At 42.8% G+C, this 27,029-nt stretch overlaps 2 protein-coding genes across 3 annotated transcripts; both read left to right on the forward strand.

Annotated features, from left to right (window-relative positions):
* Positions 1-478: 478 nt before the first annotated feature.
* Positions 479-17,281, forward strand: phf12b (PHD finger protein 12b). The gene is made up of 15 exons (XM_030745488.1): positions 479-1,180; positions 1,453-1,634; positions 3,611-3,683; positions 3,804-4,260; positions 4,381-4,501; positions 4,592-4,724; positions 4,829-4,993; positions 5,340-5,483; positions 6,023-6,746; positions 10,955-11,059; positions 11,175-11,321; positions 11,406-11,501; positions 13,513-13,595; positions 13,754-13,892; positions 16,659-17,281. The coding sequence occupies exons 1-15, from the start codon at positions 1,115-1,117 to the stop codon at positions 17,123-17,125; spliced, it is 3,102 nt and encodes a 1,033-aa protein (XP_030601348.1). The 5' UTR covers positions 479-1,114; the 3' UTR covers positions 17,126-17,281.
* A 6,281-nt stretch (positions 17,282-23,562) lies between these two features.
* On the forward strand, positions 23,563-26,566 carry dhrs13b.1 (dehydrogenase/reductase (SDR family) member 13b.1). Of its 2 annotated transcripts, XM_030744832.1 has the most exons (6): positions 23,563-24,249; positions 24,352-24,470; positions 24,655-24,778; positions 25,148-25,222; positions 25,320-25,646; positions 25,943-26,566. In XM_030744832.1, exons 1-6 carry the CDS (start codon positions 24,126-24,128, stop codon positions 26,200-26,202), a joined length of 1,029 nt encoding a protein of 342 aa, XP_030600692.1. In that variant the 5' UTR covers positions 23,563-24,125; the 3' UTR covers positions 26,203-26,566. The 2 variants fall into 2 exon arrangements, with proteins under 2 accessions (XP_030600692.1, XP_030600693.1); XM_030744833.1 differs by lacking the exon at positions 25,148-25,222 and having other exon boundaries at positions 23,574-24,249.
* Positions 26,567-27,029: the final 463 nt, after the last annotated feature.

Raw genomic sequence — 27,029 nt, forward strand, 5'->3', positions numbered from 1 at the left:
AATAAATCTTTATGCTGGGTTTATGTTTTGCTCACATTTTGGGTTTTCTAATGCTCGGTTCATTACTTCGACGTTTTTATTCCTATTAGTATAAACGACCTGCTGTCAGAATCAGGAGTAAAGTAAAAACGTAGGGGACTAGTTTCACGTTGAGAAAGCGGAAGAAGTAACGCATTTGTAGCAAAAGTGCTAACTGCAGACGCCAGCAGTATTGTTTAAGAGTAGGAGCATCGGTGTGTCGCTGTATCAGTTTAAAGCAGTTAATGTTGCTCTCGGTGGCAGCAGAAGCTCGCAGACATCATAATAATGAGTATTAGAAGAAGCAAACTAACAGGGAAAGTCACAGCAACTACAATAACTCCAGGGTGGCCGTTCCAGTCCAGCACCGAGGAGACAATATTACCGCCTCGTTACAATGTATTCGTAATCATATCCGTTCCAATACGCATGCGCGTCCGGCGATTCGCGGTTGCGCCAACTGGTAAGGATGTTGCTAGCAGCCAGTGTAGATGCACAGCCTTTTCACAACAATAACATCAACCAAATTTGCATTTCCATATACTTGATTTGAGGATTATACATTCCTGACGCCGTCGGAAACCAGGTTTTGGGACGCAATACGTCGAGCTTTCTTCTGCATTTTTTGGCTACGTTTTGATTTGACAATGGGAGCGGAGGGCTTTGCAGATTTACAGCGCTCCTTTTTGCAGGAGCAGAAACAAGAATCATGGCTGGCCAGCTAGGCCGCAGATGGATTTTGTAGCGAAGAACAGCAGTCTTCTGATAGAAAATTTTGTATGTTTTCGTGACACTTGCACATAAAAAGTGGTGCTAAGGAGTCTGCATTTTAACTACATAGTTATCCTTCATTTTGTTCCCTTTTTTATGGCCGATCACAGCAGCTAGTGAGCCCGCTAGCTTCACAACCTTGACTGGTTGACGTTTGGCTTCGTAGCTAGCTCCTTTGGCCAGCTAACGATAGCTAACAGCTCTTTAGCAGACAACCGCTGGCAGAAAACATTCGGGAAGTTATTTCTTACGATATATTGCGGTTCGTGTGTGCGCTGAGGCACTTGGGTCGCAAATTACTTTTGCAGCGTCTGCTTCTGGATGAATGTGGGACAAAATGGAGACCCCGACGATTGTGTACGATTTGGATACCTCTGGGGGCTTAATGGAGGTAAGGCTGCTGTGTCTAAGGCCTTGATTAAGCGAAACATTCTTCTGTTGCTAACTGCTGATGTGTTTTCCCAAATTTGAATTGCAGCTGTCACCATTACTGTAGCCCGCTGTCAAGCGCTTAGCTAGCTATCTTAATGGTTCGGCTTGGTAATGGAGGCCACAAGTTATTGTTGCCGCTCTCTGTAAGCTTAGCACGAAACGTCACAGCGGACACTAGACAGGCACAGGACAGCCGCGATGTCACATTAAACAGCTGAACAACTTTTACAGCAAATCCAAACACTGCTGGCGCCGCCGAAGTCGGAGGAGGTAGAGAAACGGAGTCGGAAACTGGTGAGGGACGTCCGGAGGAGCGGCAGGGCAACTAACCACGACACCTGCGATAGTTGCCGGGAGGGGGGAGACTTGCTGTGCTGTGACCACTGTCCCGCAGCCTTCCACCTCCAGTGTTGGTAAGTTATTTGAGTTAAAAAAAAAAATATTGAAAAAAAGGGGGCTAAATGCACAGAGACACTGAGACAAGGGCCAGCAAGAGTCAGTTCCCCGTTAGTTAGATGTGTGGAGATGGCTGAATACTAACTTAAGTGATTGACTGTGGTTTGCCTTTCTCAGTTTTCCAGACTCTCATAGGAATATGTAAATGAAAACGTTGCATCTATTAAATCATCTCATTTTGCCTGTCGTGCCCCGCATCGCCCTCTGTAAGGCTCAGTATTAATTTACATTGGGAGCTACTTATATGCCGAATTCACTTGCACACCTTAACAAATTAAACGTATCTTCAAGTCGTATTTGTTGTGTTACTTTGGTTTTCAGAGTCCGAGTAAATGTTACATTTGAGGCTGGCTGAAATAAGTTTGTGAGCAAAGAGAGCAACTCCTAATTTCAGTAACAGCCCAGTTTTTTTTTTTCTTTCCTCTGAGGAAACCGTGTACCGTTAGACCCGCGGTGTCTCTTTGACGTTATATAGTTTATAAGTTTATAGCAAACATAATTCCACGCGTTGCTAATGAAAATATGAAATATACGAGTGCAAATGAAATGTGTAAGTGTAGCGTGTGTCAGAAAGCGGCTAGGATTAGCTTGCAGTCGGTCCTCCGCTCCTGCCGCCGCTGCAGCGGAGCTGCTGCTAAAAATGGAGTCGAGTGTGCCTCTGTTTACAATATGGCGACCTTCCTGCGCTTTCCCCCCTTCCACCGCCATCTTACAAACCTTTAAAATCAGCTCCGAGGGGAAAGGGGTGCATAAATAACACGGACCAAACATTCCGCAGCTTTTTGGCCGGGTATAACGGCGTTTGCTGAGGTCGTCCCGTTGTAGTGTTCTGGGCTCCGCTTTGTACAGCAGCGATAAATAAATGTCTGCCCGTTTTTTTTTTTTCTTCCCAACTTTGGTATTTGGAAGAATTGATTTCAGACTGTCACCTGGAAACCAAACAGAAACATCTGTCCATATATGGGCAGAGCTGTTGACGCGGTTTATCATATGTTTTCTCATATTCACTCCTTCTGCCGCTCCGATGTGTATTAAATAGAAGGTAGTGTTATGGTGGCAGTAAAATGACGGGTCTGGCTTTAGTTGTCCTGCACAGTAAAACTCAGTTGTAACATTGATTTCTGAGGGGTTTTTTTTCTTCTTCAGACTGTGGACAAATGTGTTATTGTCATTTTAAAGGGAATGTATTACATTTCTTGTTAAGTACAGTTAATGAGCATAATAAATCCTTTAATTATAAATTCATACCCTGCGTGCATTAGCTGAGGTATGTGAAAGAAGTTTAAAGTTAATTAGAAGCTATAGAAACAAACAGCCAGTAGGAGTGAATAAATCATCAAAATAGACAAATAATGGTTGAAATGATTTGCTTTAATGGTTGAAATTGCCAGCTTAAAAGAAATGATTAGCAAAACATAATTGATAAGCAGTTGATACTGGTCACTAAGTGTAATTAGATGAATAGCTGTTGAATGGATTAGTGGCTACAAGCAGCAGATGAATGATTAAAATGGTATTTAAACAATTTACCAGCCGTAACTTAAAAAATGGTGAGGTGAAAGCTGTCCAGATTTATTTTGAAATGAGTTCATTTGAACACAAGGTGGAGTTTATGAAGGAGTTCTTGGGTGTGGGCTACGTGAGGTATAAAACATGGGGAACGATTGATTATTAATGAATGTATCAGCTGTTTTAATTCAAATGTAACGGATTGAAAATTGGTATTATTTTGCACATCACTATGTGGATGTTTTTATTGTAATGCAGCTATTGATCCACTAGATGGAGGCAGAGTAACCTACACTGAGCTGAGCTGTGTAGCCTTTTGAAGAATTTTTTTTTTTTTAAATACCTCAGCAGAGAGACCAAACCAGTTTTTCATTTGAATTAAATTAGAATTGGAAATTTTGACTGTGTTTATCTTCTACCGCAGCAATCCACCTCTGAGTGAAGAAATGCTTCCCCCAGGGGAATGGATGTGTCATCGCTGCAACGTTCGAAAAAAGGTGAGCGGCAGATCTTTTCTGTTACACATTTGATTCATTCTGCTGTTGAAATGTAGCAAGAATCATGTGTTTTATGTACTGATAAGTCTGTGTTGGGGTTCTGTGTGCGGCTGTGTGCAGAAGCGAGAGCAGAAGTCTGAACAGACCAACGGCCTGCCAGAGAAATCCTCCTCCAAGCGCTCTGCTTCCCCGGCTGTAGAGCTAGAGCTCAACGCCGGCCCGCTGCGGCTCGACGGTCTGCCTCCGGGGGCCGGAGCTGCAGGGCCTGGTCTGCGAGTGGCCCAGGTACGACTCTTGGACCGCAGAACCAGCAGCAGGCCAAGCAGCCGGCCTGGGACTCCAAACTCCAACACTTCATCCACCCCTACTCCATCAGAGGAGCAGAATGAAGGCGAGGAGGAGGCAGCAGAGCCCGAGGATGAAGTTCAGGGTGCAGAGCTTGAGAGTTCTACACTTTCGGGTCCGACGCCTCGCCTCCTCAAGAGGCCCTTTCAGCTCCTAATAGCAGCCGCTATGGAGAGGAACCCCACTCAATTTCAGCTGCCGAGTGAGCTTACCTGCACCACTGCACTACCAGGTCTGTCACTCATAATGAGTGCCAAAACATTATTTCATCCAACACCCTAAGGTTAAAATACTTATAAATACATCCCAGCCGGCCGTTTCTTCAGTGTCTCTCTTTTGTTTGGATTTGTAGGCAGCAGTAAACGGAGGAAAAAAGAAGAGTTGCTTGGAAAGCCCTTCAGGAGACCTCAGCATGAACTGGATCCTAATGGTCTAGTCCCTCTGCCAGTCAAAGTCTGCTTTTCATGCAACAGGTCAGGAATGCTGGAGCACAGTACACAGAAGTAGATGAGGTCCCAACGTGATGTACAGTGGGTACTAATTAATTGTCTTTTGCCTTTTAGGAGTTGCAGGTTGGCTCCACTGATCCAGTGTGATTACTGTCCCCTCCTGTTCCACATGGACTGTCTGGATCCTCCGCTCACAGCTTTACCTGCCGGCAAATGGATGTGTCCAAACCACGTCGAGCACTTAGTAGTAAGATGCACTGTGCTGATTCTGAGCTAAAGCTGGTTTTCTTTTTCTTCTGTTGATATATATTTTTTATTTTGTTTTATCTCAAATGTTTGTCGTCTGTCCAGCTGAATCAGAGGAGCCTGAGCTTATCCAGCCGCTGTCAGCTCTTCGATCAGTTCCAGGACAGGATGTCCCAGCATGCAGTTAAGTTGGACTTCCTGCGTAGAGTTCATCGGCAGAATGCCCCCAACCGGCGCACAACACACCAGCGCAACAAGAAAACCATGAAGGTAGATGTATGTGTCAGTGTGTTGGAGATCATTTAATCCTTTTTTCTGGACCACTGGAGCACAGCTAGAGGTTAAGGAAATTGATGGCTTCAATGATGTGTCTTTTACAGTAAGAAAGTAATACTTATATAATTCTGTGTACATGACAGTGTTCTTTTCAGCTTCTGAAATTTGAACAGGAATGTTCTTATATGTTGTGAGGTCATAACACAATGAATCTGAGTGAGTGAATATGTGCTGTTTTTGTTTGTTTTTTTTGTTGTTGTTTTTTTTTTTTTAGAGATATCTGAGTAAATTTGGTGTTGGGATGGTTAGATTGTCTCTAACAGTCACTGTTTTTACTCAGGTGCCAGATGCCATCAAGTCCCAGTACCAGAATCCTCCCCCCATGCTGCGTGCTGCAGGGGTGCGCCAGCTGGAGTTGGTTTGTAGTGGCATTCCTGACCATCAGCCTTCAAAGCATTTCACCACAGAGGCTGAGCAGCAGGAGGTACGCACAAGAATAAACCAGCATTTGGCCCAACATGTCCTTTAAATCAGCCTAATAACAGTGCCCCACAACAGTGGCTTGTATCTTTTGTGTGCTCAAATCTGTGTCATATAACTTAATAGGATGTGAGGTTAATAGCAGTGCAGCTTCAAGGTGTCTCGAGTGATGAGCAGTGTTAGTTTTCCGGTTAAATTGGATGACTGTGTGGACAAATAATTTTGAAAGTTTAATTTATGGTATAAATAAATTAAATATTGACACATACTGTATGAAAAATAACGTCTGGATGCTGAGCTAACTGGTTCTTCCAAACCTTCAGACTGCAAACAGCTGCATGAAAAGACAGTTTTTTCAGTTTGTTGGCTGTACATCTTTGAGTAATTTTAAAAACATTGTAACAAAATACGAATCCTGGTATCTGTTTGTCATATAAGTGAAGCCTTTAGACTGAACAGGTTCCAGGGTCAGCCACCTCCTCTAGGCAACAGAACTGCTGGCAGCTTCTTTGTAATGACACGTACTTGTGCTGTTTTGAACAGTGGCTTCAGGATGTCATCGCTCTCCAGTGCAGCATCATGCGACATCTGTCCATCAAACAGAGGACCTCATCAACAGCAGTGATGGGACTTCGGGAGTGGGACTTCGAGCACAAAGCAAGTACAAAATCAAGTGGAACTTCAGAGGACGTGAAAACTCGGGCCTCATTAGAAAGGACTTCTTCTCCTGACCCATGCCCGAAACCCTGCGCTATACCCAGTGACTCCCAGGGGGCCTCTCTTTCCAGGGACAACCCATCAGAGCTGGGTGTTTGCAAATGCAATGTGACACCATGTCAGAACTGTAGGAAAACTAATGGACCTCTAGAATTGGTTCAGCCCCCCAGAGCCAATGGACCTGTAGACTGTAACAGTACCTCAGATTCCTGCAGGCAGGCTGAGCTGCAGAACAGACTGAAACCTGGGATAACACCACCGGACTCAGCTTCTGCCTCTGGGCTGGTGAACCACATAGGAACAGAAATGGTTAAGAAGGAACCCGAGAGCACTGTAAATGCATGTGCTCAAAAAAACTGCCCTACTGCCCCCACGATATGGACCCACAGTGGCCAGCAGAACCACAGGAGCCAGACAGAACTCCAGGAGTGTGTGAGCAGCGATGAAAAACCCTCCTTCTCCATCACCAGCAGTTCACTCTCAGACGCACCGTCTAAAGGCAGCCAGGAGCATGACTCAGTAAAGCTGGGATCATCATCGCCTACTCCAGGTACACATTCTCAGAAATAGTAAAGTAGCAATCTTTATGGACCACATAATAATAATATTATTGTTAGTAAAATTAATATTATTAATAATAATAATACACAAGTAATTGTAATATATAAAATGTTGGGGAAAAAAAAAACTTACATTGCAGTAGGTATTGCATAATGGCTATATTGATATATTTGGTGGCTAAAGCTTTGCTAAATTTTAACATGCAGTGTTCTCCTTTAATAAATACAGTAACCCGAGGCTAACAGTTTCTGCTGCATGTGTAAATCTATGTTCACAAAATGAAGCATGAGATTGTTGAACGCTAAAACTGCCAGAATTGCAAATTGCCTAGAACTGGAGGAGGGATGGGGCAAATAAGTCATTTTTTTCTTTTTTTTTTTTTTTTTTTCTTTTTTTAAGAAGCTTAAGTTGATATTTTTTAAGTAATTTGTAAAATTATAAGTAACATTTGACAAAATAAGTATTTTAAATAAAGTTTTAGGGGTCAAATTACTTTTAATAAATAATTGTACGTTTAAAATGTAAGAATTTACTAATAAATAAAGGGTTCAACAGACAACACAATAGCTAACACATCTAAATAATTATTGTAGAACAAGAACCGTATGGAACAAACAAAATTTTTGAATAATTTGACCACTATATATATTTAAAAAAACAAACAGGGACTAGTATATCCTGCCTGGGATAGGCTTACCAGACCCATCCTGAAGCCAGGCCTGGTGAGGGAGCTTGAGAGAGTACGCCTAGTGACCAGGCCTTAACCCATGGGGCCCGACCGGGCGCAGAGCAAAGGGATGACACGGGCCCACCCTTGTAAAGGCTCACCACCCGCAGGAGGTGGCGTAGGGGTTGGGTTTGGGTTTGATGGGTGATGGTCAAGTCAGAGGCCCGGGTGGTGGCTGCTGGCTATTGATGGAGGAGAAGGAGCTTGAGCAAGTGTGTGATGTTGAGAGATACTAGGCAGATATAGCGCGGGCTTGGGAATCGGTCTCCTGGAGAGGGACTGGACTCTGTACCAGTCTGGAGTTGGCAGTGGGTCGGTATTGTTTCCCTCCCGTGGGGCTCACTGCCTATGCTTGAGGTTTTTACTAGTACACTAGAGGGTTGCTTCCCTGTGCCTTTACGTTGAGGAACTGGTCCTGACTGTCATTTAAACTTGTGCTATAGCGCTAACTGTATTCACTCACCCAACCAAATCATTGAATTCAGGTGTTCCAGTCACTTCCATGGCCACAGGTGTATAAAACCAAGCGCCTAGGCATGCAGACTGCTTCTACAAACATTTGTGAAAGAATGGGTCGCTCTCAGCTCAGTGAATTCCAGCTTGTTAGTGTGATAGGATGCCACCTGTGCAACAAATCCAGTCATGAAATTTCCTTGCTACTAAATATTCCACAGGAACAGCAGCAGCTCAGCCATGAAGTGGTAGGCCACATAAAATCACAGCACACAGAGGTCGCCAACTTTGCTACAGACCTCCAAACTTCATGTGGCCTTCAGATTAGCTCAAGAACTTTGTGTAGAGAGTTTCATGGAACGGGTTTTCATGTCTGAGCAGCTGCATCTAAACCTTGCATCACCAAACACAATGTAAGCTTCGGACTCTAGAACGATGGAGACGCAGGGCTCTAGCCAGCGTTTGATCACCTGGCGCTGTTCCGGGCTGAGGTACTGTCACGCCAGACTGAGAATTTCCCTGGTTTGCTATCAGGACCGGTCGCTATTACCACATTTAACAAGTGGTGCTGCTGTTAGCGCTAGCAAGCTGGAGGGACACCCCCCTCTCCAATCCTCCAATACTGCCGAGCTGTGAATTATTTCTGGCTAGATCCGCAATCCGATAGATGATTCTGGGTTTGGTGGTTGCCAGGAGAACGGTACTTGTCTGGCTGCATTGTGCCAAGTGTAAAGTTTGGTGGAGGAGGGAATATGGTGTGTAGGGCTGCATAAAACGATTATTTTAGTAATCGAGTATTCTATCGATTATTCCAGCGATTAATCGAGTAATCGGATAAGAAATACTTTTTTTTATTAACAGTTTATCTGCATATTTTAACTTCCGTAATGCAGTTTCTCGCCATGTGAACAAACAGCGGTGAATGGAGCAGCTACAAAGTTCTCTTTTCTTCACCTTATCACTTGCTGATCAGGTGCTTGATGAAGGACCTCCAGCTGTTTCACAGATTTAATGGTGGTTACTAAAAGAAAAAGCTGCTGTTTTGGACGCTGGAAAAACGTTTCCTTTTTCACTACTTGAGCTCACCGTCACAGTTTCGCCTCTTTGCGCTTGCGCAGTTAAAACCGCTGCCTGCTATGAGTGTTTTGAAAAACTAGTGGCTGCGGGAGCCATGGCGCATGTGTGAGTAATGGTGTAATGCTTTGTATTCACAAGCATTCTCGAAAATACGTTTCTACTGCAGGTCTATATTTAGTCACTAATAAGGGATTAAAGTATAAAAAATATTTTGAAGGAGCCCCTCGGTCCTGGGGGGCGGGCCTTCCGGTACCGAACCATCGCTAGTGCTAATGGCCCGCGCTCGCTAGCAAACTAGTTCTGGTAGCTACAGCTGAAGTAAAGACAAAAATAGCAGCTGAAATTCTCAGCGAGCACAACACACACAGACACACAGAGAGCAGTGGAGGCGTGGAAATCCATGTCAGCGACAGTTGCCACCCGTCCCGTAATGTTACGGAGCCGTATTCCAAGGAGTCCCGTAACATACGGGGTTCTGTATTTTACGAGACAGGTGGCAACTCTATTGATGATCCACTCTGTGTTAAATGAAATCCATCGCAGCGACGGAGAGCTTTTTAGAATGTGTGCTTGTGTGTACGTGAGTGATTCACACTCCAGTCCAGTAGGTGGCGGTAATGCAGTTCTATGTTGGTTTGCCAGCCCCCAATAAACCCACAAAAAAACGTCAGCACTAATGCTGCTAATGCTAGTGAGGAGCGCCGCTTACACCGAGACAGCTGAGCGCTGCAGAGTTTAAACGAAGCATCGACACAGTAAATTTGTGTCGATAAATTTTTAGAATCGATTTAATCGAGTTAATCGATGAATCGTTGCAGCCCTAATGGTGTGAGGTTGTTTTTCGGGAGTTGGGCTCAGCCCCTTCATTCCAGTGAAAGGCACAGGTGGGAACAGTTTGGGAATGGCCCCTTCCTGTTTCAACATGACTGCACACCAGTGCACAAAGCAGCTCCATAAAGACATGGATGAGCGAGTTTGGTGTGGAAGAACTTGACTGGCCTGCACAGAGTCCTGACCTCAACCTCATAGAAGACTTTTGGGATGAATTAGAACAGAGACTGTGAGCAGGCCCTCTTGTCCAACGTCAGTGTCTGACCTCACAAATACGTTTCTGGAAGAATGGTCAAAAATTCCCATAAACACACTCTTAAATCTTGTGGAAAGCATTTCCAGAAGAGTTGAAGCTGTTGTAGCTGCAAAGGGTGGGCCAATGACATTTTAAACCCTATGGATTAAGAATGGGATGTCACTCATATTATTCATATGAGTGTGAAGGCAGACGAGCGAATACTTTTGGCAATATAGTATATGTGCCAAATGACAGTCCAGAGTACTCAGCCTTCTTGGAATCACTGGGTCCGGTGCTGGAGAGTGCCCAACCTGGCGACTCCATTGTGTTACTTGGGAGACTTCAGGGTTCATGTGGGCAACGACTGTGAAACCTGGAGGGGCCTTGATTAGGAACAACAGGGCACTGGTGAGGAGAGTCTATTAGTCAAATCTGGGATTTAGGAGGAATAATGCAGTTTGTCGCCCTGGTCGTGGACTGCTGTACCAGCCCCATCTGAAACCACTGATGGTAATGAGCCATGCCTTTTTTCACACCTTGGCTGATGTGATTATGCACATGAGCAATATGAACACCTCCAGGTGACATCACATTTGGTTTTAGAACTGAAGAAGCCTTTTGGAGGTGAAACTTTTTTTTAAATTCCTGATTAATTGCTAAATGTTCATTATTAAAATATAGTGTGTACAGAAACACACAAGGTACAAAGGGTTAAACAGATTTTTGATTATACTGCATTGCCTGTTATTTGGCACTGTTTGGCCATGTACCATCAGGACAATGCACAGGACAAAACACTTAAATAGTCCAACAATCATATTCAATATCAATTTGTTAACAGTCTTTTTTTTCTTGTTCTTGACCCCCGCAGACATAAAGGCTGTTCCTGCAGTAATGGACTCACTGCTGCCCAACACTGCCTCCCCTATCACCAACCTGTCCAGCTGCATTAAGGATGGCAAGGAGGAGGATGGTGGTGAGTTTGTCACTTTGTGGCCACATGAACAATGGGACCACTTTTGTATTGCAGTCTTTGTGTGACGAAACACACAAAGGTATATTTAGCTTCTAGCGGTTGTGTGTGCGTGCAGGGATTGAGCTGGACAAACTGGATGCAGAGATGATCAAGCTCCTGGCCTATCAGAGGATCCAGCAGCTCTTCGCTCCCAAAGTGCCCAGTACTCAACCTCCCCCCACCACCAGCATTACCCCAAAATCCCCATCACCCCACCCCAACAGTAAGACACCTTTGCACTACAATAAAGTCTATTTGTCAACAGGTTGTTTGCTGTTTCATTCTGAAAGTTGAATCTTCCTTCCAGGTCAGAAAAAGGTGCAAGCCAGAGCTGTCTTTTACCCTCTGACAGGAAAAGGAGGAGCTGTCAGCATGTGCTACAGGACGTTACACATAGGATCAGGTAAGCCATGCTGACTGTATCAGCAGGAACTTTCACTCTGCTGCATTCTGTGCACAGTGGAATCAATCACCAAATTCCAATTCAATAATTTAGGCAGAATTTTTGCTGCTGATTGTTAAAACACAGGCTCTCCTCTCATCTCTTGCCTAAAGTTTAGTTGGACAACTCACGGTTGAAATGCGCCTTAAGGTGAGGTTTGTGGGCATTTGTTTATGCTCAGCACCCTCAAGTTCACTCCACAGTATTTTGGTCAGTCTGGACTCTGACTGGGCCTTTGGAACACCTTTGTTTTTTTATTTTTCCCCTCTCTCCAGCCATCTGTGGTAGCTTTGCTGGTGTGCTTGGAGCATTGTCCTCTTCCATGACCCAGTTTAGCTCAAGCTTTGGCTGTTGGACAGATGGCCTCACATTTGACTCTTAAAAAAAAAAAAACTTTGGTATACAGACGAGTTCATGGTTGACTGCATGGTGTCCAGGTCCTGTGGCTGCAAAACAATCCTAAATCAACGCGGTGCTCCACTGTGCTGGAATGAGATGTTTGTGCTGCGTTTGTGTTTTGCCGATTGTTGCGCTTTCTGTCCAGACATTTCCACTTTGGTCTTGTCTGTCCAGCGGACAGTGTTCAAGAGGTCTTGTGGTTTGTTCAGATGTAACTTTACAAACCTAAGCTGTGCTACCATATTCCTTTTAGAGGGAAGAGGCTTTCTCTCTGCAACTCCTCCAAACAAGTCATACTTAACAGGCAGACTGAGGCCTGTAGAGTCTGAGATGTAGCTCTTGTTTGTTTTTGTTTGTTTGTGTTGTGTAATTTCTCTGAGGATTGCTCAGTCTGATCTTGAAGTGAATTTGCTGGGACATTCACGCCTGTGAAGATTTGTGGCTGGCTTGGCTGTTTTCTGCTTGTGAGTACTCTCACTGTAGAGTAATGGACTGAAGTTGTTTGGATATGGCTATAGAAACATTAATAAAACTGATGGCAGCAGTCATTTTATCCTCATTTCTTTCCTCCATTGTGTTAACACACACCTTAATGCTCCAGACCAGCAAACTGCCAAAACCTCTCATTTTATAGAGGTGCTCATACTTCTTGCTGATGATCAGTTAATCAGTTGCATCTGCAGCAGTATCTACCTGTTACCTGCTCTCTTAACGGCCATGGAAGCAGGAAGGGTGCACTTAAATGACACAGTGTATTATGTCATGTTTTGTAGTTCATCTCATGTTGTATTTACCTAATTTTAAGGCCTGCTAAGGGCCAGATGATTTTTATGTCCTAATATGTGAAAACTTTTTTACTGTGCCTGTACTTACCCAGCAGGCACCAACGCAGGGCAGAGCAATGGAACAATTTGCAGGTTTAACCCTTTAACTTCGGGCGATCCCCGCTGAAGCTGATCCTGCCCTTACTAGCCGCGAACAGCTGGTTAAGATGTAGCGTATCAGCGCCGAGTCGGCTGATCAAAGGAACTTTGATCAGCTGGCTTTTTTACCGTAACTCCACGACCGTTTGTCCTATCAGAAAAATTCAAACGGTTCCTGAAAGCCCAGAAAGTGCTCTTCACAGCCATATAGGGATCATACAGTGCATTCGGAGTTAAAGGCATACCAAACTTAAAGGCAGTGTTTGGTATATTGAGCTAACTCCTGAGCTCTGCATCATTAGTGAACCTGGGTGATAGTTGATACCTTCTTCATCTTGAATTGGACTATTTGAAGTAAGCTGTCTGTGAATGTCCTCATTTTAAGGCCATAAGATAATCTGTAAAAGGTCCTTTTTACCTTTTTAGGCCTGTCAGGTTTACTGAAGGACCATGTGGATTAAACACTATTGAACAAAAACACTATATGATATTACAATGCAGTTCATTGTGTTCAGTGCTTGAAGACTATATTCCGACACATCAGTATTGTGGGGAAAAAAATCCATGTTTCTAATTTGCATTCATTGTGTTGTGGGAAATGGTGTTTAATGTCTCTTGTTTAAGTCTTTAAACATTAAATGTTTTTTAAGGTGCTGACATGGATGTGTGCCTTACAAACTACGGTCACTGCAACTACATATCGGGGAAACATGCCTGTATTTTTTATGATGAGGTGAGAGCTTTAAACTACTTTCTCCAGAGCACTGCTGTGGTTCTTGCAAGCCATCATGTAAATTAAGTGTGTGTGTGTGTGTGTGTGTGTGTGTGTGTGTGTGTGTGTGTGTGTGTGTGTGTGTGTGTGTGTGTGTGTGTGTGTGTGTTGTCCTTCAGAATACCAAGCATTATGAGCTGCTTAACTACAGCGAGCATGGCACCACAGTGGATAACGTCCTGTATTCGTGCGATTTCTCCGAGAAGGCCTCACCGTCTCCACCCAGTGGCCTGGTGGCCAAAGTCCAAGGAATCATCCGTAAGTGCATCTCCTTCATCTAGCCCAAGGGGTGCCTGAACTTCTGGCCCCGCCCCCTACTTCCAGTCTGCAAATTGATGTCAAAAATAACATAAAATTTGGCCCTTTAAGTTACTTTTTTGACATTCCGCTTAAGCCTTTTAATTGGAGGGGAAGGTGAAATGTCAGAAAAGGAACTTAAAGGGCCAAATTTTGTGTTATTTTTGACATCAATTCGCGGACCAGAAGTAGGGGGCAGGGCTGAAAGCAGCCCGCGGGCCAAGTTTGGGCAAGCCTGATCTAGGCTATCCAGTTTGGTTTGGTTTGAATAAACTCAGCTCTGTTTGTCCAGTTACTTTGATTTGTTTGGGCTGCTGAAGAAGCTGTCACTGGAACCTCTCGTATGAACACAAATATGCACATTATTATCATCCACCCAGCCATCCATTTGCTTCCACTTAGCCGCTTACATCTGTATGGGTTCTCTGTGGTAGCATTTTTCAGTGACCTGCTTGCAGTCCAGACAGTAACAACATTCACTGTGTATCTAAATAGTTCTTTGTCTTGGGTTTGTGTGTGAACACAGACTGCATGTGTTTGGTTTTCATTTGCATTAAATAAACCAAATTAAAGGTTTAACAATGCCCTTAAATAGCTGAAGTCGGAATAATCGTGATGATATTCTGTCAAAGCTGAAGAGGAGCATTATTTTGCTCAGCAGGATTGAACCGTCTCCTCTTGTGACCTCCAGGCTACATTCAAACGTGCCTCCAGATGCATCAAATCTTTTCTGAATGATTAATATCTGGTCATCTTAGCTGGCTCGCACCAATTATCAACTTCACCTGAGCATGGACGCTGCAGGAATCCACAAGATCTTTTCCTGAAATAGAGGGTTGTCCTGGCATATTGTGAACAATGTAAAGAAACACACACAGCGCCTGTGATATGACACAGTGGATCATTGGGCTTCTCTTCATGGCTGCTGAGATTGGACCGCAGAAGTAGCTGTCCTTTTACGTGCTGATGCACCTGTGAGTTCATTAAGTACCAGTGAAAAATGGCAACATCAGAATGTAAACTGAGCAGCTCTGCACAGTTTACATGGCTGAGTTAAACCTCAGCAGTTTGTAACTGTAGCTCAGTGTAGCAGAACCTAGCAGGCTGGTTAGCTAAACCTCTAAAAACTACATTTGAAACGTTAGCAGCTTCGCCAAAAGCTTTTAACTATAATTTACATTTAAAAGAGGAGCTTTATTGTGAGCTCAAAGGCCATCAAAGTTACATTTCACATCTGTGCTCATTAAGTTGTTTGTACCCGAGTTTATTTCTGGACGAAACTTTACAGTAATCTTTAGTTTGGTTAGAATTTCAGGAAATCTTCCAGCTGCTTAAGGTCAGTGTTTGTTGTTTTATGGAAGAATTGTGATTCCTATAAGTGTTGGTCTGGTTTTAGTGAAACTTGCACACAATAATCAACTAATTGTTCTTCATTCAAATTGTGGTCAAGGTCACATTTGTTGTACTTCTGTTGGATTTTTAATAGTTTACACAGTATAACCAACCAATGACATGAAACTTTGTTCTGTACTTCACACCTTCCAATAACCTGTGAGGATCATAAACCAGATGAGCTGCTATGTCACTGACGTTTGTTTTGTTTTTTCTTTGCTCAGCTGTCACATTCATGCTGCTGTTAACTTTTTCATGTTGCTGTCAGAAAGCATGATGGGTGGCTTTACCCACGTCACCTGATAACGTTACATTAGCTCAGCTCAGCTGCTGGCTGCATGTTTGCAGTTTCTGACCTGTTTTATTATCACTTGTCTTGTAGCTGGATTGAGCCCATAAATATATTTTTTTTAATTTATTATTTTCAAGACAGTTTTGTTTTTCCCCAACCCAACAGTCTAAGCATGGCTGATGATCTGAGTAAAGGGAGCAGCACTAAAGCACTCATGTTACATCTGCCTCTAAGGGGAGAAGGATGCAAACATCAGTGTTTCCACATATATTTATCTTATTTGTGGTGGGAGATGTGCACACTTTGCTGAGCAGTGTCATCAACCGGGTCTTCCCAAGTCAGTGGTGCTGGAGTTTATCCGATGGTCGGCCGAGCCTGCCAGTAGGGAAAACACAAGACTGGAAGGAAGGAAGGAAGGAAGGAAGGAAGGAAGGGGCGAGCTTGTTTCAAAGTAAAAGTAAAGATCCAGTAGTCAGTAGTAAACTTAGTGCGGCTGGCATTGTAGAAATTGGGGAGGAAAAAAAAAAAGTTAAAATCAACCAAATATACCTGCAGCCCACCTTATTTAAAACCAGACTGTCGCATGTTAAAGTAATATACATGCACATAAAGTGTCCAGTCTTAGACCGTTAAATGCGACAGTTTGGACAGGAGCTGCAGTGAAAATGGATTAAAACCTTTTTTTTTAACTGTAAGTTGTTTTTTTTTTTTTCCTTTTTGATGATGACTGTGAAACATTTTTGCTCAAGTTCAGTTTTCCAGATGTTTTTAGTTTTGTTTGTCTTGAAAACTGTTATTTTTTTGTCCTAAGTTTTAAGGATATAATTTAAAGAGTGAAATCTGCTCATGGTTAGTCACAGGTGTCACTGCTGGTGTCAGACACTGAGACTTGAGACCATCGTCCAGATCATACAAAGTCATATCTAAGCCTCTTGTTCCCCACATTTTGCTGTGGGTCTGCAGGTTCCTCCGTTCTAAATTGTAATTGCGTATCAGCCTGTGCATGTGTCATTCTCAGTCTGGTGTCTCTGTTCTGTGTGTAGGTCGCAGTAAGAAGCGCGAGGAGGATGAGGGAGCCAGCTCCGTGGTGGGGTTGTTGCCAGTGGGTGGAGTGATGAGCAGCCAGTGTCAGGGTGGTGCAGAGCCGTCGTGTAGCTGCAAAGCAAGTAGCTCCAGCCTAATTGGAGGCAGTGGGGCGGGCTGGGAGGGCACAGCCCTGCTCCACCATGGCAGCTACATCAAACTGGGCTGCCTCCAGTTTGTCTTCAGCATCACCGAGTTCGCTAGTAAGCAGCCCAAAGAGGAGGAGGCCACTACACCTGCTGCCAGTTGCACAAGCACCAACACCAGCAGCAGCAGTGTCATCAGCACAGCCCCCACTGAGACAACCTCCACAGCACCGCCACCCAACACTGCCACAGCGAGCAGCCTTTTTAACCAAGATGAGACTGACTCTGAGACTGTACCTCCCCACCAAGTGCCCGTACTGCGCTCCAACTCTGTTTCATAACCTGCACAGGAAGCCCCGCCCTCCCTCCTTTTATTTTGCACCTTCTGTGTCACAATGAAGGGAAAGCTGCACAGCTGGTTGGTCAACAGGGAAAAGTTTTTTTTGTGTTTTTTTTTTTTTTTTTTTTCCATTTTAATGGTTTATATCGTTGCATGAACTTGAAGTATTAATGACAATCTTTTTTTTTTTTTTTTTTTTTTTTTTTTTTTTTTTTTTGTGAATGACTGACGCAACTTTGTTCACTTCAGACCGTTAAGACTTTGAGCGAACATTATTTACCTGCGCTCAAAATTCTTGTTTTTGCCAGTATATATTAGTTATGTATGGTGTAACCTTACTTTGTCAGTCAGCCCATTTAGCACAAACATTTTTTTGTAGTATTGAATTCCATACATTCTAATTTCTTTTGCTGCTTTTGCACCACAGGTAGCTATATATGTATGAAAACATACATGCTTATACACTATAACATGTATATGTAATGTAAATACATTTTAATTCAGTGCCTCTCAATTGGAGAAACATTGGATTTCATGTAGATTTGCCATTTTTTGGTTTTTAACTGTACAGGTCATGGAATTTGTGATACTGTGTAGAGTACCAGACGTTTTGTGATAAAACTTGTTCTTAGTCTGTACTTTCCGCTATAGTCCATCTGTAAATACCATATAGTTTTAGCACTCATTTTAACATCTTGTGCTGCTCTGTATATAAGCACTCTTTGTCTGTACCTGCTTGTCTGTTCAAACCTGTAAATACAGAAAGATTTTCTAAGAACAAACTGAGTGTTTTCGTGTTATTTTCAGCCTTTTTATGTAACTCTAGCTTGGTTTTTGACATCGTGACTCAGTCAGAATTTAATGTGAAATTGCTTCTGGAAATATCTGGAATTAATGTGAAGGTGAAGTAACAAAGGGAAAGGAATAACATGCCCATACTGCAACCATATGGAGAATGGCCTTCTTCTTTTCAGCATAGTGTTGTTCACCTTTTCAACCACTAGAGTGCAGTGTTTCTGTCTTTCCTGAATGAGAGCGACAGTGTGACTGTGCTGCCACCCAGTGGGTAATTAGGAAAAAGCACTTGATAGGAGTTGGAGGGCTGAGGAAAAGATTTAATGGTCAGTTAAGACATAGTACCATATTAAATATTACCTTTTAGCTTCAAATGTTGCTTTTTGATCAAACAAAATTTTTATTCATAAAGCACCAGTTTACAGTGGCAGTCCAGTCAAGGCATTTTATCCAGTAAGAAACCCAACAATCAGACCATCCCCTATGACCAGCACTTGGTGATGCTGGGAAGGAGAAAGCCGCCGTTGCTAGTTGTTCTCAGTATGATGGCATTCATTATGGCTTGCTGCCATGGATTGTGTAACCATGGAAACCACTGAGAGAAACAATGCAAAGAGATGCTTTGCTGATCAGATGGTGCAGGAATGCACTGAATCAACATCAGCTTCAAAGTGTGATTGGCCTGTATGGCGCAGCCAGCTTTTTATGGCTCTAGTTAGCAAAACATGCTAAATTCATCCTGTGTGACTGTTTGCCATTTTCACAGTTGTAAGCTGTAAACTGTCCACTCTTTAGCTGTGTGGGCAGCTCAGAGGCACCTGGAAGCTGCCATAGTCCATGATTTCAAAAAGCCCAAATGTTCTGTTGTCTAAAAACAGCTTTAAAGAGAGGGGCTCCGAGAGACCAGGGATCCTCAAATCCAGGCCTCAAGGGCCGGTGTCCTGCAGGTCTTAGATGTGTCTCTGTTTCAACACACCTGAGTCACATATAGAAGTCATTAGCAGGACTCTGGAGAACTTGACTGCATACTGAGGTAGTAATTAAGCCATTTGATTCAGGTGTGTTGGATCAGGGACACATCTAAAACCTGCAGGACACTGGACCTTTGAGGATCCCTGGCTTAGACACAGACTGAGGTGAGAAGTCATCATTACCACATAAATCAGTTGTTAGAACTGTAGAAGAGCTGAGTTACACTCTGTTATTGAGCAATAATCCCAGTATGATGAATGTGCAACAGTGGGAAGGAAGTGCCTTTTGGCAGGAAGAAGCCTCCAGCAGAACCAGGCTCAGGAAGAGGCAGGCATCTGCTGCGACTGGAGTGAGAGGAGGGAGACCGAGATTAATAATCAGAGTGTGTGGACTGGTTCATGTACCAAGTGAAAAGAGGTGAGTGAAGAAGAAACACTCACCCTCATTGGAAGCCATGATGCACCTTTGTGAGCCAGGCAACATCAGTGTCTGACCTCACAAATGTGCTTCTGGTAGAATGGTCAAAAATTCCCATAAACACTCCTAAACCTTGGAAAACCTTCCCAGAAGAATTGAAGCTGGTATAGCTGCAAAGGGGGGCCGGCATCATATCAAACCCTATGGACTAAGAATGGATGTTACTCGGGTTCATGTGCCTGTGAACGCAGAATACTTTTGAGATGTAACTCAGAGTAGAATCACCTCTCAGTTGAACCACAGTTACTGTTACCATGGTGACAGCATCTCCTCTCGCTGTGGCTCTAAGTGCTGAAAACTGAATGATTTGCCCTGCATTGGTCTAACTGCTGAAATCTTAGTTAAAGGCACTGAATTGTTGTTCTGCAAGTCAATCGTTAGAAAACTTAAACATCATGACATTCTGTCTTCATTTGATGGACAATCAACTGCACAGATTTGAACCACGTGTTTGCTTAAGCAAAATCCATCAATCAAAATCAACCTGAAGTGTAAATCTGCCATTCAGAACCATCTGTCATTCTCATGCATTTGAATTCACCAACTGAAAAGGACTGCCAATAGCTGTCAGCTAATAATAAAGAAATGGAGACAACACATTAATTTATTTCCAGAGCTGAACTTCTGGTAATTTTCTTAAGCATCAATGTTGTCATTATTTTCATACAATATAAAATAACTACTGTCTCTCTCCCGGGGGCCCAAACAAGTCACAGCAGATGGCTGCCCCTCCCTGAGCCTGGTTCTGCTGCAGGTTTCTTCCTGTTAAAGGGAGTTTTTCCTTCCCACTGTCACCAAGTGCTGCCCATAGGGGGTCATCTGATTGAGCTTTTCTCTGTATTAAAGTTGGGTCTTTCCTTTACAATATATAGCACCTTGAGGGGACTGTTGTTGTGATTTGTCAGTATATTAATAAAATTGAATAGCAAGTCTTTACTGAAGGATATTTTCATTGCACTCATTTATTTAATTATGATATTTTTGTACTTGACTACAGTTTGGATGCAGATATTTTACTTCCTATTTCAAATCATTTGCTTGGAAGATGTTTTTAACTTTTCTATTCTTCCATTTTTTGACCGCATGCATGTCTTTGGACTGGGGTAGAATACATGCAGAGATGGAGAGAACACAGAGTCTCACACTGGATTTGAACCCAAGCCCTTCTTGTTGCGACACGACGGTGCGAACCACTGTGTCACCCGGCTGCCCAAAATAATAGAAATAAAATCAACTAATTATTGAGAAAGCTGCCCACCACTAATTCAAATCAACTCCAGCTTGCCTTAAAGGGAAATACAATTAATAATCCAATAATTATTATCTGACTGTATCATGGATATGATTCTGTATACTAAGTACTTGTACTTTAAAAATATTTGGATGTTAAAACTTAGTACTGTTATGTAGAATTATGACTGTAACTTAAATAGAGTCTAAATACTTTCACCACTTTAGTTTTTCAATACAAAACCAAAAAAAATAAAAACAATCAGGAAACACCTCTGGGTGTATGACCAGCTGTTTTGTGAGCCCACCTTACTGCACATTTTTAGATCTAGTAGACTTGACTACTGCAATACTCTAAGTGGTCTACCTATTTTTTTTAATATGCTACAATTGATTGAAAATGCTGAAGCCAAACTTCTTACAAAGACCAGAAAGAGAAAACAGTTAGACCCATTTTAAAGTCCCAACGCTGTCAGAACTGATTTTTTTTTTTAAAGCACTTGATGTTCACAGTTTGAGCCTCACATGCAGAAGCATCTGAAGTACAGCAGCTCAGGTCCTCTCACATGAATCTGCAATTGTTTCACTGATTATAGATTATTGATTTTTGTACATTTTAATCCCAATTTATTTTATGGTCTTTCTTTATCTGGTATTACTATCTTTATTATATCTTTATGTTTTTAATTCCTGATTTGCTTTGATGTGCTCTTGTACATATAAGCTATCTCCAGTTTTATTTCTTTAATGTTTCTCTGTATATCATTTGTTTTATTACATTTTGCTCTCTTATCATCAGCATATCAGTTTTCTGTGCAGAACTTTGAACAGCACCAAGCTGAATACAAACTGAGTGAATGAGTGAGCGATCTGAAGCTGGACAGTTGAGCGTGTGCCTGACTTTAACAGTGCATTTGTCATCCTGGGTTTTAGATCCAGTGTTTTGTGTTTTGGACTCAAATTCTGTTGTTGGATTTCTTCAGTTTCACCGGCCTTTGTGGTTTAGATTCTTCATCTTTGTATTTCTCCATTTAGTTCAAATTAAACAACTGCGACGTCTGCTATACCCCCTACAAAATGTCTTGTATTATGAGTTAGTGAAACTAAACTTTAGAATCAGTTTGAGTAACAAGAAAATGATTTCTCTTTTAGTACACAAACACGATGCAGTGATAAGTTTGAGGACGTTAAAGAGATGGTGCAGAAAGCTGCATCTGCTCAGCAGGAAAAAACACACAAACTGACACTGGAGGGAGCGACGGTTGCACCTTGGTGCAGCACAGAGGGGACAGGTGGACTCACGAGACACAAAAAAACAGCTGATCAAGTTGTTTCATCTGTAAAGGGTGTAGCAGCCGTTGTTTTATTCTTGTTCGTTTCTTTCTTGTAATTACTCAAAGAGCACAAACTCGGTCCACTTTAACCCATCGGGTCTTTAACTTTATTAATTCAGGCGGGTAAACAACAATACAGCTCGGTCTGGATGCTCTGCTATATCCGCTTCCGGCCCCCAAAACCGTCCGAGCGCTCCACCTATACAAACAGTAGTTCCTATTGTAACAGCCGTGGCCGTTTGACTCGAAATGACGACTTTAATCTCAAAATACTATTTCAACTTTTTCTCGAAATTTTGACTTATTCTCAAAATGCAAAATGTATTATTATTTTTTTTCTCAATGTGGCCCTAATACTCCACAAAAGACCGACAGTTATTAAGCTTTCATGCGCTGATTCTCACCAGTCTTCACACTGGCTGATACCTTTTCAGAGCTGAGCAGACACGTCATCCTCCGCTGAGCAACCTCTGACCCATGATGAAACTTTCCTTCACTGTATTTGCGACGTGCACGGCTGTAGCTGTGCTCTCTCAGCTCAGTTCACTAATACACTTTAAGCCGTAAGTTACACAAATTCAATTCAGTTTGCTAATGATAAACGTAAACGCCACATCTGAGTTATTGCAGTGCGAGCTCAGTTTAATGATTCGGTTCCCAGTAGTTGAGCTTCTGCAGCGATCATGGTAACCAGCATGACTGAGGAGCGATGCAGGTCAGGTTTGGGGAAGAAGCCCTCATGTTTCTTCGAAAATGAATGCAGGTATTTTCAGCTCATGCAGCTATTTTTAAAGCTCCAAAATTGCCAAACAAATTGAAATATGTTGATAATCAGCGCTCACAGTCAGCTGCCCCATGTGTGCTGAGCTCATTGATCCACTGTTTGCAGACCGCAAAGCAGGACAACAATCTAAGGCTGATATTTTTGCACTTTTATAACTGGCTACATTTCTCTGGGTGCACTGCGCATGCACCATTGTAAATACACACAGCTTTTTGTTTTTTATGTTGAAAATTTATAGCTGTTTGAGTTTTTTTTTCCTTGAAATTATGGGCGGGCTTTAACTGGATGATTTATTGAATATAGAGCGCAGTGCGCCTCTCTCTCTCTCTGCTGTCATCAGTCAGAGCTCACCCTGAGCTTTCTCTCATCTCTGACAGCAATCATCCGAATAAGCCAATATTTAATTAATTTCAGGTCTTAGCGGATGGCCTATATTGGTCTTCACAGTAAAAAGTATAAATGTCCAGCTGGTAATAAACAGAACAAAAACATTCATTCAGCAATTACACGGCCCAGCACACAACAAAGGGTTATTTAAAAAAGAAAAAAAGGTGGTTGTGGGGGCGCCTCGGCTGCCTAGAAACAGCAGGGGTGAAACGCACCATAAACTCCGCGGTCACGTGACGTGGGTGTTTTGCCCCACATGTCGGAGCAGCGTTTCGAAACATCTGCGCTTCGGAAGCTCGGCACAGTACCGGGCGTCCAGTTCTCTGCTGTGTTCCGGTCTATGACTCCTTCAGGCTGGGGGGGGGGGGGGGGGGGGGGGGGGGGACTTTCTGCTCTGAGTTTTCCCTCACACGGACTCCAGTCCTGACCTGGGATTTTGGTATTTTTGTGTTCTGGAATATTGTGACTTCAGCATTAGAGTGGATTTTTTTTTTTTTTAAATGAAGTTCTGTCTCCATCTCCTGCACCTGAGTCCACCTCTGCCTGCCACACAGCTGATGTGTCAGCACTGAGCTCTCTTTGCTTCAAAAACATGCTTGTGTTTCGAAATTTTAGTCACTTGATCAAGTAGTATTTTAAGGCTGTTGGTTGGTGCAACTTTAACTCTTATTGCCATCAGAATCATCTGGATGATCGATCAGTCTCAGTGAACAAAAATATTAAGTATCTTATCTGTGGACTGTGTTCAAAATGCAGAGCAAAGTTTAAAAAGACCACTGTGAGAGGCTTAAACAAACTTGCCGTTCCTTCCACAGTTAACCGCATTGGCCTGTCAGCATGAGTCATGTGGTCTGTCTCAGGCCTTTTATGAATTCCACTTCTGTCCTGCTGTAACCCGATAACAGAAAGGACACAGTCACGCCCATGCAGGAAATGGGTGTGTTTGTTTAAACCTCAGAGCACAGAGTTATATCCAGCTGAACTACTCAGCCAGTTTGCAGTGAGACTCTCAGGCAGGAACAATGTTCCTTCTACTGGTCTTAGGTGTTGTTATCGGTGTTGCTTACATTTATCGTGAGATCATAGTGAAGGGAAAGAAATGCACAAGCAAAACAAAGCTGCATGGGAAAACTGTGATCGTGACTGGTAAGTAGAGTTTGTGGTTTGTACCAACTGTTTTGTACTGTCTGCTCTGATGAAAACCCACGCTTAGAATCCACATAGAATAAAACCTTGTTTCACCTGCAGGCAGTAACACAGGTATAGGGAAGACCACAGCCATAGATCTGGCTAAAAGAGGAGCCAGAGTGATTCTGGCCTGTCGCAGCAAGCAGCGAGGAGAGGCTGCTCTTGAGGAAATCAGCAGGGTGAGTAGAAAAGGAACTTATCTGCTTCTTCCCCAACCAATAGATACCCCCCTCTTCTAAATAATCTGCTAATGCCGTGCAGTCTGTACATTATTGTGCAGGTTATATCAGGTTCATTCATGACAGAAGTAGATGGATGTTGTGGCGCCTTTGTCTGCTCATTGAGGCTCCATGTCTCCTTCAGGTGAGCGGCAGCAGTCAGGTGGTGTTCATGCAGCTCGATCTGGGGAGTCTAAAGTCTGTTCGCAGCTTTGCTGAAAACTTCCTGAAGTCAGAACCCCGACTGGACATCCTCATCAATAACGCGGGTTTGACTGTTCACTCTAACTTCATGTCATATGAACATAAGAGGATTGTGTCTGTCTTCATTGCTTATTTTAGTTTTATCTTAACTGCAGAATCCACTCTTCTATCTGATCTTCATGAAACTGTTTAACAAACAGATGTCAAACATGTTGGATTTCTGTTTGCTATCTGGTGTGTAGAGGATTTCATAAGAGGGCATGCTGTGGAAAGCAGTTTTCTTCCAGTTTTCTTTAGTATACACTGTACATAGTACAGAGAAACAAAGTTACACAGTAAAGTCGTTATACAGCATCCATCCCGGTTCACAAAACTGCTTCCTATGTCAGCTATGACCACCGTGTTGTAGATTTTGTACCTTTTCTGGATTATAGATGAATACAGAAATCGGTCATTGAGTCTGCATTTTTTGGGAATCAGGATTCTGCTGTCCGCAGATACAGGGAATGGTTAGTGTACTCTGCAGCAACCAGATCTTTGAAAGTCTTGCGTGTTTTGATGTTGGCACCTTGAAACAGGATTAAGGTTTCTCCACGTTTTCTTCAGGTGTTCACATGCAGGGTCGCACAGAGGACGGACTGGGGCTGATGTTTGGTGTCAACCACGTTGGTCACTTCCTGTTAACCAACCTGCTGCTGGAACGGCTGAAGGAGTGCGGACCAAGTAGGGTGGTCAATGTGTCATCTACGGCACACAACTTTGGAAAAATAGATTTTGACTGCTTGAACACACACAAAGCTCTGGGACTGGGGACTTCATTCATGGAGGTCCTTCAGTACTACTCTGATAGCAAGTTATGCAATGTCCTCTTCACCCATGAGCTGGCCAAGAGACTGCAGGGTACCAAAGTCACCTGCTACAGCCTCCATCCAGGTCAGTAGCCACAGTACCAATAGTCACCATCAATTCATGAAAAGAAACACTTTGCATGTGTGGCACACTGAGCAGTATACACTTAAATTTCAGTGTTTATCTTGACAAGAACTTTTTCTCTTCTTACACTTTCAATGAGAGGCATCTGATCCTGTATGGTTTATAAAATATAGAAGTGGAAGAGCAAAGCAGATCCGACCAGCTCTCCATGCAAGTTAAAGTTCAGACATAGGTGAATTATCAGTTAAAGGCCAGGCATCTAAATCTAGATTTTTTTTCTTCTTCTATTTTTCCAGGAGCTATCAACTCTGAACTATCCAGGAGCCAAAGCTCGGTACTGAAATTTTTCCTTAAGCCCATCACTGTTTATTTCTTCAAGAACACTGAGCAGGGATGCCAGACCACCCTGCATTGTGCCCTCCAGGATGGAATCGAACATCTTAGTGGGCATTACTTCTCCAACTGCACAGTGAGAGAAGTCTATGACAAAGCCAAGGATGATGCAGTAGCAAAGAAGCTGTGGGAGCTCAGTGAGAGACTGTGTGGCCTTGCATAAAAACAGATTTCTACTGAATTCAAGATTTCAGGTTTTCCTTGTTTCTGTAATAATTATAGGTAAAGGCTTTACCTGAGTTTTAAAGGGTTTGCTGGCATTTCCAAACGGCCCTTCACTGTCCCTACCCTCCTCTCAACCAGACAAGAGCCAGTCTGACTAGATGGATTATCAGTTACTATGATTAATTTGTTTTTACAGCACTGTTCAGATGGTCACATTGGTAATTATTCTGTGTACCGCGTGCATTTGTTGTGTACACTTAGACAAGGCTATGTCTGACTATATAGTTCAAAGATGTAATAAAACCTAAGAGAGTGACTAGTTTATTTCTGAGTGACTGATATGAATAAAAGTGAACAAAGAAGTTCCAGCTAGTGTACGATGTCCCTGAAAATATCCAGTTTTGATATCTGAAAGCTTCCTGGTTTTACGGGATTAGTGGATTAGGTGGACGAGCAGAGAGGTGTTGACATAACAGGTATAAGTTCTACAAATAAACAGCCGCATGTGACTGCAGCAAATTTTTGAGTTTTCATTTACATTATTATATAGCATTATTATACAGTTACTGTTTCAAATGAGATAGATGACTTCAGTTTTATCTGACTTTAGAAGCAGGAAATTAGAGGTCATTCAGGCCTTCATGTCTTTAAGACATTCCTGCAGTTTAACTAATTGATGTGTGTCATCTGGATTCATGGATAGATAAAGCTGGGTATCATCTGCATAACAAAGAAAATGTATGCAATGCTTTCTAGTAATATTGCCTAAGGGAAGCATGTATAGTGTAAACAGGATTGGTCCCAGCACAGAACCCTGTGGAACTC

Source organism: Archocentrus centrarchus, chromosome 13, assembly GCF_007364275.1.
Source record: "Archocentrus centrarchus isolate MPI-CPG fArcCen1 chromosome 13, fArcCen1, whole genome shotgun sequence".
Lineage (NCBI taxonomy): Eukaryota > Metazoa > Chordata > Actinopteri > Cichliformes > Cichlidae > Archocentrus > Archocentrus centrarchus.